Consider the following 13,711-nt stretch of genomic DNA (forward strand, 5'->3'; position numbering starts at 1 on the left):
GTTCTAGCCCGAGCGAGAGAGTTTGGCCGAGACCTTTCTAGATCGCCCACAGGTCACCTGCGAGCTGGCTTTTGATACTCCAGGGGCATGGGTTTGGGTAGAAGCTCGCTCCCAGCCGAGATCTTGCTGCATAACGGACGGAATCTTGTGGCAGTGCAAGGGAATCAAGGCGTCTGATGCATCGCGTGTTGCTTGGTCATTGGCCTTGTCATCTAATACACTTCACGCGGCCTGTCTCTAGTCTTCTAAGGCTTGCTTCCTGGCACCCTCTTCGCGATCTCCCCTCCCGTCCGTCCAATACACGTCGCTGCAGTTCCGGTCGTCAAAGACAGTATGCAGCTTCAGCCTGTTTTGCCCCTGTTTGGCGTTCTTGATGGCATCATACTGGTAGTAGAACCGAAACAACACATACGCCACCTCGACACTCGTTATGGTTCTACATACAGTCCTCGAGATACTCAATATGTTCGGGAAGGGAAATACTCACACCCAGGACACCTCCTTCAACTAGCACTGAAGAGTTTGAACCCTGACCCCGGCTTCGGCGACTGTTACCTCGCAGACCGCCATATGTCGGCGTCGGTATCTCAAAGATCCTCGCGCTGCAGAACGGCGTGGACGGAAATTGGCACCTGCTTGCTCATAGGCACCGTTACCGCTGGCTTTTTGATGCCTACGCCCTGCTGCAGATTGCTATCGTGCAAGGTAACGAGCTCGCTCATTGGTATCACGGTTGGCCTTGTCGATGAGCTTTTGAGACCACGTGAACTGGGTTGCGAGATGGGTAGCAGCCAATCGGGCAAGCCACAGTGTCTTTCGGCCAGGAATTTCGGGCTCCCAAGGCTCCATCTTCTCGATTTAGTAGCTACTCACGTCCACAAACGCGTTGTCGAAGCACAAAACTGCCTTGCATTGCTCTTCGAAGTGTAGACCGAGGAGCCAACAGAACCTGGCGATAGAGCCCCGCTCATCAGTGAAGCCTTTGACGGCTTTGGAGTACGCGCTTCGAGGTACCTACATGCATCAGCTTCATCGACCTCCGGCGCAGATGAAATGCTGATTGACTGCGCGCACGAAAACTGCGTGAGTCGTCGAGAGTGACTTTGAACAATACCAGCCAGACGTCCACCTTGCTCGTTCAATTTGTGGGGTCACTAACCAGATGTTGTCGCAATGTTACTACCATATCTCCTCTAGAAGTGAGGTCATTTTCAAGATTTTTTGCCAAGTGGAGGAGCACTAACGCATGAATACGCTTGTCACACTCGGTGCTCCGATAGGTCGCCATGGTGTTCTCTGGGCCGCACATGACGAATGGTTGTAGACGAGCAAGGGTAGAACAGGCAGGTAGACAGTGCCGCAGTTGAGTAAGAAACTTTCCATGACGCCGGCTGCGAATCTCTTGTATCTTTGCTCGCGCCCGGGCATTGTGGACGATGTAGAACTGCGGTTAAGATGTGCTCCTAACATTTGGAGGCAGACACACGTAGGCTAGAGCTCGCTGGTTACCGAGGCGTTTCTTGTGTCTGTAGATGGTGAAATCTCTAGCACGAATAGCATTGTTGCGGTATTGATCATATGCTTTGTCTGATGCGTCATAGACGGCATTATCAATGTCTTCAAGTTGAAGTGAGGCATCGCGCGCAATAGTCTAAGGATTTAACCTCTGTTTTTAGTTATGCGAACCTTTATCTAATTTCTTTCCTATATCGACAGATTCATTCCTTTTCGCTGTCTCATCCTCATATCAGAATAACCCAAGTACCCGACTTAGTCGAAGTTCTTGTATGCCCGCTAATGTGCGTCGGTGTGTCCGACTTCTTTGTTTTCTCTTCCGAAGTATGTGGAGTTTAGGCTTTCTGGAGCTCACTTATATTCGTGGTTTGCCTCAAAAACACTCCGGGGACCAAGTTACAGAAAGAATGATCACCTGCAGCCACTGCAAGGTCGCCATCAGGTCATAACAATTTAAGTCAGTTGGACTTGGTGGAGAGTTAATCTCTCCCAAGTTCCTTGCAAGACTTCCCTTTCCGCACAACTATGGCAACACTATTAAGGGGACGGAGTTGACTCCGAGAAAAACAAAAAGGGTCAGAAAACGACCTGAAAGTCTTTCCAAAGCTAAGTTCCTCACGAGAGGTTTGGGGGTCAATCGAGCTGTTTTAGCGAAGGGAGTCTAGTGCATAATTACCGGCGCCACGATCTGCCACAACGCGACGCCGTCCAACAACTATTGGGACCTCGGATACGCTAGGTGCCGCATTACCTCGGCGGCCAAAGGTTTCCTGGGATTGGTGTCTGTCTTAGATTCCAAGAGCCGCTAGCTCTGCGGCTACTTCGTTGCTTGGCGTGATGACAGCGAGGCGTAAAGCCGCTTCATCGGCTTTCATGTGCAGCTGGGTCTCGGAGCAAGTCGGGGGGCCAAAGGATTTACTTGGAACGGCCGTTATTACACATGACGAAGATCCGAAAGATGTGGCTGCTTTGTTGTTGTGCTCCAAGACGGCGCTTCTTACCGTGTTGCGTCATGTCGCTCCATTCTGGGACTACTATGGTATAGGAGGCCGACAAGCTAGGGTTGACACTTATAAGTCGGATACTCAATTCTAAAAATGATCCCTACGAGGCGCATTGTAAATCACGCATGCAGGCTTCCTTTCAATCTCATCATCTGTCTCTCCTGTCTTCCGGTGTCTCGTATTTTGTCCCATCAAAGTCTTGTTTTTTATACAATCTTAAGATGCGTCTTGAATTCATAACACTCTTCTTGGCACCGGCGTCCGCCCTACCAATCTCTCCACGCCTCATCAATATTTTACCTGAAGTCAATCCCAAGATCGACGTGCTCAGTCCTTTGGCTGAATGCGTGGGTGTTGCCGCCTGCAACCCAGTCACGGTGAACAATGGTAATCAAAGCCCGACCCCATCGGGCCAGCAACAACAGGCACCGCCGCAGCAGACGGGATCTAGCGGAGACGGCTCACTGATCAATGTCGCGCCGATTGTCAGCCCTGATGTTAGCCTTGATGGATTGTTGAAATGTGTTGGGATAGCGAATTGTAACCCGGTTACTGTGAATAAGAGGGAGGGGAGCTCATGAGCTGGTACAGTGTAGGAGAGACTGAGCTTCGGGGCGTTGGTATTTCTCTGCTAGTCTGCAATACCACACCGTGTTTAACACAAAAGTCACAACTTGTCTGGCTCCAGAGCAAGCTTATCCCAAAACAGTTGATGGAAACGAAATTCAAAGTCAAAACTCTTGCTAAAAAGCGGAAACTTCAACTTCTAAAAAGATAAAGAAGCGGAATTATGTTATTGTGTGTCAAAAGTTGTTGTGTTGTTGCTAATCGACAGATTCTAACATCGCCGCTTGTGTATTGATGTCTTTCCCCCAAGGCACTCACTCTGATAAATGAAGATCGAAAGTTTCTTGAACCACGTCTTGAGATTTTCGAATTCATAGGCAAGCTATTGGTGGTAAGAAAAGAGGCACGTTTAGTATATGGTAGCATTTGCGGTCACGTCTCACAACCAACTATCACTGGATGCACACATCCACCAATTCCCCGATAGTCTAGTGGTGAGGATATCTGCTTGTCATTAAACACGATTCGCAGGGGACCGGGGTTCAATTCCCCGTCGAGGAGTTAACAGTAGCCATTCAATGGCTCGGAGCTTTTTTGTTGATTTTCTAAAGTTGTGGGTGAGCTGCGGAGTCTCAGTTGTGCCCTGGTCTGGATGTTTACCATATCTCCGCCTGGGTGCGGATCCCGGCGTTGAGTGGGTCGTTGGGAGCCTGCCAGACCCGGTAATTAACAACGAGCCGGCAGTTGCCTCAATTGGAATAATGGAACATGCAGAGCGTGGAAGCAGGACTCTGTTGCTATTATCACACAATCGCATGACGTTAGTCGTGTTTTGATGATTCGGTTGAGAGTTGCCAAGAGACCCAAAGTAGCCTTCCACAATCAATCTACTGGTACTCTCAATGTTCTGATTTCTAGGACTGAAACGATCAGTAAACATCTTCTCATCGATCGCTAGAGTACGCTCATATTGTGTCGATAGAAGTAAGTCAAAAGAGCCGCAAGCTGCAAACGGCAAGACACTGGACTCAGGCCAACTGCAGCTGAGACTTCCTATCCTGTTAGTGCCCTGTTCATTCAAGTCAACCAAGAAAATGAGATGTTCTGCTTCCAGAGAAGGCCAGGCTCGCGGCACTGGTGTTCTGTTTGCCAGTTGGCGGGCTTCGGATGCCGATGTTTAACAGCAGCGATAGTAACACTGAGAACCAAGAGAGCCATTTGGGACTTGTTGTCAACCACTTATCAAGAGTAGTTAGACGTTTTCGTAAGGCACTTATTGTTGGTGTAAACATTGAAATTACTTTAGTATGAGTAAGGTATTTGTCAACAATGAGGTCTGCTTTGTGAACACCCCAAAACGGCATTTGCTGTACGTATGCATTTCGAAAACAGCACTGACTTACTTTTAGTCTGACACGTGTAATCATGTTTCCGAAGCACCGAGACAACCAGGGACGTATCGTAGCAGTTTCCTTCGTAGATCAGAAGCATGAATACTCTGCTTTGCATCCCGTGCTGTCGCTGGTCTTATCCAAACCGTCTAAGATCTTCATGTCTAAGTTTTGGTCAGAGCAAGAGCCAAGACTGATAAACGGGTAGCCGGAGACTTTAACGACAGACTAAAATTGTGGTTGTTCTTATCTCACAGGCTCCGATATGTCTCACGTCTGTCGACAGATGGATATTTGGAATCAAGAGCAATACTCCAAAGGAATCTGGGGTCAACATTACGTCGCAAGTCATCGTATTTCACAGCAAAACAGAATGTTCACGGAAGGTAATTAGACAACACTCAATGAAAACATACACCGTTGACAACTAAGGTGTTGCTCTTAAAGAGTCTTCAAAATAGAGATGTCATCATTCTATAATAATGATGATCTCACTAACCGTTTATCAATAGGGTAACAATTGAAGGTTCAATCTTAAGGATCAGAAAGCCATATTGAGGACCATTCATAGTCGAAACCCACCGACGTGTTCTTACTGTCCCTGATCCTCGTCTTTGGGCCATTCATCGTATTAGCTTTGGCTACTAATCCGACAAAAAGCCACTGGACAGAAGAATAAGAGCGGAAGATACATAGGAACACTTATAGTCCGCAAACTGACTTAATACACTCTGAGAACACCCAGTTCAACATGAAACATCTGCTTGTTCACGCCAGCTTGCTCCGGTTTCACGGCGGCGACCAAGACTCAAAGTCCTGTATGCATGAACTTAAGGATGTAGAAAACATATTACAAAACGTTACAATACATAGAGTATAGCCAGCTAAGAAAGTAGTCAAAAAAATATTGCTGGCTGGGGATAGTTCGAGGGTAAGAATTAATTTTGTAGCAATTCTGTCTAAATCAAGATAGAAAACCAATTTTCACTCTCGATGACTATCAGATGGCGGTCACCCTCAAAGTAACGCCATCCCTAGGTCTCAGCACAAGCCTCCACATCTTCCAATCTTCGGGATCAAGCGTCTCAAAGTCTCGCTGGAACTCATACATACTCAACAAACAGCACAACAAAATCTTCATCTCCGTCTCTGCAAACTTGCGTCCGATACACCCACGCGGGCCCTGCAAGAAAGTCATGAACGCATTAGGCGTTGCCGTCGCCGGCAGATCATCCCAGCGGTCCGGGTCAAACTCATCGGCACTGTCGCCCCAGTACATGGGCAGTCGGTTGATGGCGTTGGCAAGGACGTAGACCACGGTTCCTGCAGGGACCTTGTACCCCCCAGGATGTCATCGTTGACGGATTGCCGCACCGTCATGGGGATGGGTGGGATGAAGCGCAGGGCCTCACGGCAGACATTGTCAAGATAAGGGAGCTTGTCAGCGTCAGCGGCTGCGATGAGGTTCGCGTCGAAGCGCGTGTTCTTGTCCAGGAGGAAGGGCATGTGGTCTTTGATCTCCTCGCGCAGGCGCGACTGGACGACAGGATTCTTGGAGAGCAAATGCAGAGTCCAGGCGACCCCCGTAGCGGTGGTATCGTGTCCCGCGCCGAGGAAAGTCATGACCTGGTCGCGCATTGTCTCGAAAGACAGCCCCGCCTCGCCAGCCTCCTTAAGTTTCTTGTTGTCACGTGCGATGAGGGCAAGGATGTCTTTGCCGCCGGTGTTGTTGGCCGCCTCTTCTTGCTTCTCTTTGATAATCTCGGTCGCCTTACTAAGTATGATAGAGCGTGACTGCATGAGATCGCGGTTGACCTTGGAGGGCAGGTGATTGAAGATGGGGCTGAAAGCTTGAAGCCCGATGAGTATGCGGGAGACGATGTCGAAGGAGAAGCAGAGACGGTAAGCCTCGCGCAAGGGTGCATCGGGATTCTCAAGGGAGTTGACGTCGTAGCCAAAGCCGGCCTTGCCGATAATGTCAAGCGTGGTACGATTGAGCCAGTCAAGAGCCTCGAAAGATTTCGTCGACACACCATCAGCATGCATCTCTTTCCGCCAGCAGTTCGCTAGGAGGAGTGACTTCTCCCAAAAGATGGGCGTCAGCGCACGGATGGACTGAATAGAGAAGCCAGGGGCGAGGGCTTTGCGTTGGTGGACATGTTCGTGTCCCTCGGCAAGGAGGACGCCTTCACCAAGAATTCGGACCATCCAAAGCTTTGCGCGAACAGGCTTGGGGTAGTTGTACGGATTCTTGACCGTCATCTGCTTGAGGGCCTCGTCTTCGGCGATGGACAAGCGCTCAGCACCAAAGGGAAAGAAGTAGCGGATGATGGGACCGTACTGTTCGTGCCACTTGCGCTGAGGTTCGCCGACCTCGTGTGAAATAATGTCGAAGAATTGGCCCCATAGTGGGAAGCCCGCAACTGTAGGGACATGTCGCATCTCAGAGACATAGAAGGGGAAAATGTAGCATTGCCAGACGACAACATAAAGGGGGACGACAATTGCCCAGGCGATGCCGACTGTTTGGAGTAAGCTGCGGTCCAGAAAACGAGCAGTTAAAAAAGATGCCATTGTCGTTACAGCCATCACTGGCCCGAAAGAGATTTTATGCATTGTGAAAGCGAATCGAGGTTTGAAGTGTAATGGTGTTGAGAGAGAAGCGAGATGAGGGAAAAGACGTGAAATAGAAGCGAATATGAGACGGAAGAGTGTGTAGATTGTGATATGGAAAGGAGACTTGTGATTGTAAGGAAGCTGGGAGATCGCCGTTACTTTCTGAAGAGTGCTCAGCGATGGTGTTCGGAGTGGCTCAGATCGACGGTGTAATAGACTTGAGCTTTATACATCCAAGAGTGTAGATTTCCGTAATCCTCAGATTCGGCTGATTACTGGCAGCTCCCTGCTTGAGAAAGGAGCATACACGATGATGTCAGTCAATGACCCTAAAGAGCCCCTCGAGACTCGATGACAAAAACCATTTCGGCGGCCTGATTCAGGAGATCGACGAAGATGAGTCCGTGGTGTAGATCTCTACGTTAGATCTGACTGCCAAGCAGGAAGTGACATATCCCGCTCGGGAATGTTGATGCCATGTCTTCGCTGGAAGCGTTTCCAAGGGTACGTCTTAGGAGACGAGATGAATATAATCGAGATCCACTCGGAATGAAAGCAGCCAATCTCACAAAAACGGTAAGCTAGATACTAGGTCGCACACCGTCTCTGGGCGTGCTGTCCGGAGGTCGATTTCGGAAACAACACTTCCGTAAGGAGACATACGGACACTGGAAACCTCCATGCTCAGCCTTTGCTCTGGAGTGACGTCTTGACTCGGCTTTGATGACTTACATCACGATTGACTTGGTGGTTAGTGGGTGAAACGGCTTTCGCTTTCAACGAAGATACTTTTTGGTATAGCTGATAGGGATAAGATAGATGATTGCACAATGAGGCATGGCATTCGGCTGTCGGTACCGATTGTTGCTAGCGCAGCCTCGCCTGGCAAACGGCGTTATTTTCCCGGCGCACAGATATCGGAAGAACCGGCGCCGCCGATCCATCGACAGCTGTTGAGCCCTGAGGGCCGTACAACAAACGTTGCGGGAAGGAAGAGAAAGGATTGTCGCTCGCTTAAAGAGATGTCCGTGGGACGTTAGTCTGTAAGTAAAACCCCGAGGGGGCCGTTGGAGGTCCACCTACGTACTCTGTATGCTAAGGCATGATCGTATGAGATGTCCGGCTCGACCCACATCTCCTTACCGGTAACGTTCGTGAATATGGAATTTCCAAAAGAAGCGATGGAAACGACAGTCGTTCGAAAGCCGCAAGAACTGACTGATTGTTGCGACGATCCTGAACTAGAGTTGCGGCTCTCACTTGTTCGCCCTAAGGAACTGCTGGGCAGCAAAGGATGCCGTCATCGGGCGATACTGTAAGCAATTGAGTTGCGCTCTGAAACAGGCATCGAGATGCTTCAGCTTGGAGCATATAATGAGCCTGACCCTTCGTAAAATCCTGGTACCTTTAATCTGCATCAATCCACATCAGCATCTGCATCAATCATCTGCCCTTTCTGACAAAGTCTTTCCTCCGCACACACTTCGCACCTCAGAGATGTTCTACGACAACTTCACTTCCAACAACACCAACTCCCCCTTGACTGTGGGGAGAGAAACCCCCGCATCGGCGTTGTCACCATGGAAGACCTTCGACAAAATATTCACCTCAGTCATGGGATACCCAGCCAAGGACTTCGAGTTCGTTCAAGGCCGCACACCGTTCTCAACTTTCAGCGGAGCCATGGCCATGGTGGTGTTGTACCTGGTGGTCATCTTTGGTGGCCGTGAGGTGATGCGCAACCGGAAGCCAATGGAGCTGAACACGCTTTTCAAGATACACAACCTCTTCCTTTCTTTGCTGAGTGGTGCCTTGCTGGTGCTGTTTATCGAGCAGCTTGTCCCGAGCCTGTGGCGCGGCGGCCTTTACGAGAACATCTGCGGGGCCTCCGGCTGGACGCAGCCGCTCGTTCTTCTGTACTACGTGAGTAAACAAGTTGAGGTTTAAGAAAACAAGAGCTTACAACGATGAATAGATCAACTATCTTACCAAATATTACGAGCTCATCGATACCGTCTTCCTGATGGTCAAGAAGAAGCCTCTCACCTTTTTGCACTGCTACCACCATCCCGCGACGGCGCTTCTCTGCTTCTCTCAGCTGATTGGAGGCACTCCTCTCTCCTGGGTACCCATCACGCTCAACTTGACCGTCCATGTTGTGATGTACTGGTACTACTTCCAGACCGCGCGGGGTATCAAGGTGTGGTGGAAGCAGTGGATTACCCGTTTGCAGATCGCTCAGTTTGTGCTTGATCTTGGTACGTTGGACTTCTTTCAAAGTATGGAATGGATACCGGGACTAACTTTCATTCGCGCCCAGGCTTCGTCTACTTTGGCTTTTACGATGTCTTCGCGGACACCTACTTCAAGGAGATCCTACCCCACGTTGGCCGATGTGGCGGCGAGTTTTTTGCCGCAGTGACTGGCGGCGCCATCCTGACGTCGTACCTGGTCCTCTTCATCATGTTCTACATCTCCACTTACAAGAAGGCGGGCCGTAGGGCTGCGCAGAAGTCCAAGCTAGCTGTCTCCAGCGAGAAGAGCTCTCTTGCGGCAGCGGCAGCTAATGGCGTCACGGCTGAGCTTGAGACGTGAAGGGACACTCTGTGAAGGGACGAAATCACAAACCAGCCATTAAAGCGATGCAGGCCATCATGGTCTAGTGAACCTAGCTTTGGAGATCTTTACAGGCGGTTGGTGACGTTGGTGGCATTCGGCGAGCGGCATTGAGCCAAAGGAGCAATGGGGTTTAATGCGGACGACTTTGGGCCGAAACTGAGGCACAGTTACTTTCAGATTAGAAAGCAAGTACACGCGTAGAAGAAGAGACATCTAATCAATTAAGTTAAACTCAGATATTGATGCTAAAATGAAATGCCATGCCTGGAAGTGAGGGGGAAGTCATCCGAAGTCTTACAGAGAGTGAGGCTGGTCGACAGAATTAGCGTTACGGGTCTCAGTGGAGCCGCATCCTAGCACCGCATTCCCGATTGGAGGAGGGACGGGAAACGCACGGGATATCGCAGTAAGATCGCGCTAGCCCAGATGGTACTAGTGCTATAGTTGACGGACCTTGCTAACTGGGGTATTTTGGGGGATTTTCTCTTTCCTCCCTTTTCTCGCTCAGCGCCTTTCCCAGCTTCTCCATGTTCATGTCTTGCGAAGCTCCATCAAGTTTCTATGGCGTGAATGGTTCTATCTCGGGTAACCAAAGACGTTGCCGATCGGGTTACCGTTCTATTTTGGCGCTGCAAAATGTCTTTGCAATAAATCCATGGTCCTGGAACCGAGAACAGCTGCCAATCTCCATCGTCTACAAGCACTTGTTGCTGGGCATTATCCGAGACAGCATAAGCGATCACATGCCAAAATGGGCGATGTTTCCCCTCGACGGTGTACACAAGCCCACACTTGGCACGCTGGAACTAGTTTTTCTCGATAAGGCGCCGGACTATGCTCCGGCAACGGGTGGTTCGCGCGAGGATCAACAGCACCTAAGGAAACGGATCGAGGACAAGCCTGTTCCTTTATTCGCTAGCTAAATTCCTTGAACTTCATAAACTAAAAGGAGTCGATCGAGACTCTATTGCAAATGCGCGACGCGAGTTCCGAGACGTTGGCGACGGCGACGTTTTCGTGACACCAGTGGCATTCGGATCAGCCCTCTCCGCCCTGTTCTTATCGGCGGAAAGTGCGTTTTCCGCCGCGGAGCTAGACCACTTATCTTTCTTGGGAGACGTACATCCGATGCAGTCAATAAGATACCCTGTAAACTGCTGCCTCCTTCCGGAGACCTGACTGCAAGTGCCCGGATGGACCTGCGAGATCACCACGATCCTGCTTTGTCGAATAGATCTGCGCCTCTAGACTGGTACTTTAACATTCACCGTTTAGCGGCATCAGCAGTTTGCAGGCGAGATTCTTTAGGGCCTCTTTGGCATGAGACATGTTCCTCATCGGCTCCAAAATAGCCGAACAGGTCATTACTCTTCGACGCAACAAGTCCTTCAAACGGAGACCAGACATAGCTCTAGAAGCCCCAATGGATATGTCCCAGCTGATGCTGGCTCCTGAACACTCCCAGAAGAACGGCATGAAGTAGACGCTCTAGTTTGCAGCTGGAATACAAGACTGAAGCTTATGACGTAGCGTGAGAGATAAGCCATGTCGTACGCCAAGTTGACCGACGCTTAGGCTCAGACGCCCTCAGGCTGAAGGGGTTCGAATCGGATCGTGGATGGAGAATAATCAATAATCCGAAATTACCACAGCGTCGATCACCCATCCTCTGGAGTCTGTGGTGTTGGGCTACTGCACGGAGGTCAACGAGCCGGTATCTACGTTCGCAGTATATCATCAGGTAAGAACGCCAAAGGCCTTTTCGTATAGTCAATGTCGTCACAAATGCTTCATCTTCATCGTGATACTACCTGAATTAAGACAGGATCGCCCAGTAGTTGCCGATGGTGAGTGGTTTTATGCAGCTCAGGGGTTGGTGTTTTTCGAGAGGACATCACTGTTGACGCGGTGCCCAGACGTATATCTTCACGGTTTGAGGCAAACGAGGCGAGCAACTCACGTTGAGCACTCACTCTGCAATCTCCTATCTTATTCAGCTCCTCCCAAGACCATGTCGGATGTACTCTGGTTTAGCAGCTTGAACGGGACCGTCACCCCAACTGGATCCCCCAAATTTGGGACAAACCACGAAACAACCCATGGCCTCTCGTTCGCCTCCCACACATCATATCTAGATCCTGCAAACTTCGCTACTCTGCTCAGGCCATACCCAATCTTCATTCTTATTCTCATTTTCTTCAGCGCTCTCAACCGCAAGTCCTTCCCCTTCATCTGGCACCTCCGCGTCCTCAATGCCTTCCGCTTCACAATCAGGACCCTCCGGCCACAAGTACGGCCTCGTCCCTCAATGGTTTTCCAACCTATGATCACTTCCTCCTCAGCCGACCTTGCAGAAATGGATTTTAACCTCCACAAGACAAACTCATCCTACTTCGCTGATGCAGACATCGCCCGCGCCCACCTCATGTCAACCCTCTTCGCCCCAGCCATAGAGCACATGCGCGGTGGTTCAGGAGCCTACACCGGAGCCGGCGCTCCCCTCTTCGGCCTTGCACTGGGTGCGGTTTCGTGTTCTTTCCGTCGCGAGATCCACCCAGGAAGCTCCTTCGACATGTGGACCCGCATTCTGTCCTGGGACGACAAGTGGTTTTACATCGCCACGCACTTCGTTCGCAAGGGCGCCGGCAACCCGGGCACGAGCAGCCTGTATCCTGACCAGGGGCTGCGAGGAGGCTCCAAGTCGTTCAACGCGGAAAGAGATTTATACGCGACGGCCCTGAGCCGTTGCGTGTTTAAGTCGGGCCGCAAGACCGCATCTCCGGCGGACATGCTCCGCATGGCCTGTCTTGTGCCCAATGACGACGCTCCGTCTGTTGAATCGGACGAAGAGACCGACAATGAGATACGGGACTTCGAGGAGCATCGCCAGTGCGGTATGAAGCTTGCGTCGATGCTGACCAAAGAGAACCAGCTTGCGCTTGAAGCCGAGTTCCACGGTGGTGAGGGCGAGGTGCTCGGCAGACACACGGATGGGACAGGAGTCGCCGGCGTGGTTCTCACACTACTACAACTGGTTGGCCTAAAGAGGAAATGGTATTTGTAGAGTAGATTTTGTCCTCAGCAATGTTCTGGTCGGGACATCTTTAGCCGAGAGTTTGGTCAAGTCTAAATCGATTAATTAAGAACACCCAAGCAGTTAGTAAATTTTCACTTGTCTCACATCCCTAATGTCCCCAGTGACAGTTACCCCCAATGTGAACAATACATGTCTCATATCCTTCGTGGTGCAATGTCTCTAAACCCCCCACCTAAGATACCGAGCAATCGGTCTTGGAGTCTCACCCCAACTCTCCCACAGACCGAACCCCCGTTCCGCGGACCTGGCGCCGGTCCTGGGCGACACTCGTTCCCGCCATACCTCCCCTCACCATTCCCTAGCGCATGCCTTTATCGTCCTTTGTCTCTTTGTCCCGTTCTCAGATACCAGGTTCAGCTCAATGACATCAACTCCACATCCCCGCAGCTGACAGCTGCTCGGCCAAGCCCGAACCGGCGGCTTTACTCCTTGTTAGGACTAGCAAGCATGCTTCTAGTCGGCGCAATGACGCCCGGCTGGCCATGTCGCCCTCTGTCTCTCATTTACAGCCAATCAACAGACCCTTACTCTTTTTAGTCCTTGCGATAGAGACCAACGCCGTCTTCCACCTAGTCGGCCCCGGTGGTTTTAGATCTGGCATTCAGTCTTGTAAGACGTAAGAAGTCCTTGGACGACGATCGCGTGGGACGGAGTAAGACTGCTTCGCTGCTTGAATGATGACACCGTTTTTTAGGCTGGAGTCGACTTCGGACGCCACGTTGACTTAACGCCGGTGAATTGCTTGAAACCATTAGATATAGCAATGGGTGAAAGGTGATCTGGGTGTTTCGGATTGTTTCCTTGAATCTAGAGGGGAAAGCCACCAGGCATCCCGAACTTATTTACCAGGTTGAACCGCACCTTTAGCCCGGCCTGTCATTTCCCCATTGACACACAGACAT

At 50.5% G+C, this 13,711-nt stretch overlaps 3 protein-coding genes and 1 non-coding gene across 4 annotated transcripts; 3 read left to right on the forward strand and 1 right to left on the reverse strand.

The window, feature by feature from the left end:
- Positions 1 to 3,563: 3,563 nt before the first annotated feature.
- Positions 3,564 to 3,647, forward strand: ColSpa_tRNA_053. Its single transcript is given in 2 exon segments — positions 3,564 to 3,600; positions 3,613 to 3,647. It is a non-coding gene; the product is annotated as a tRNA-Asp (tRNA).
- A 1,830-nt stretch (positions 3,648 to 5,477) lies between these two features.
- On the reverse strand, positions 5,478 to 7,051 carry ColSpa_01839 (cytochrome P450 monooxygenase fum15; the record flags this gene model as incomplete). The annotated part of the gene is given in 2 exon segments (XM_049268051.1): positions 5,478 to 5,800; positions 5,818 to 7,051. 2 exon segments carry the CDS (start codon positions 7,049 to 7,051, stop codon positions 5,478 to 5,480), a joined length of 1,557 nt encoding a protein of 518 aa, XP_049124008.1.
- A 1,539-nt stretch (positions 7,052 to 8,590) lies between these two features.
- ColSpa_01840 (elongation of fatty acids protein 2) lies at positions 8,591 to 9,688 on the forward strand (the record flags this gene model as incomplete). Its single annotated transcript, XM_049268052.1, has 3 exons — positions 8,591 to 9,016; positions 9,069 to 9,351; positions 9,414 to 9,688. 3 exons carry the CDS (start codon positions 8,591 to 8,593, stop codon positions 9,686 to 9,688), a joined length of 984 nt encoding a protein of 327 aa, XP_049124009.1.
- Positions 9,689 to 11,723: 2,035 nt separating this feature from the next.
- On the forward strand, positions 11,724 to 12,776 carry ColSpa_01841 (putative thioesterase atnL; the record flags this gene model as incomplete). Its single annotated transcript, XM_049268053.1, has 1 exon — positions 11,724 to 12,776. The coding sequence occupies one exon, from the start codon at positions 11,724 to 11,726 to the stop codon at positions 12,774 to 12,776; it is 1,053 nt and encodes a 350-aa protein (XP_049124010.1).
- Between the last annotated feature and the right edge of the window lie 935 nt (positions 12,777 to 13,711).

The sequence above is a fragment of the Colletotrichum spaethianum genome (assembly GCF_022836535.1).
Source record: "Colletotrichum spaethianum MAFF 239500 DNA, contig03, whole genome shotgun sequence".
Lineage (NCBI taxonomy): Eukaryota > Fungi > Ascomycota > Sordariomycetes > Glomerellales > Glomerellaceae > Colletotrichum > Colletotrichum spaethianum.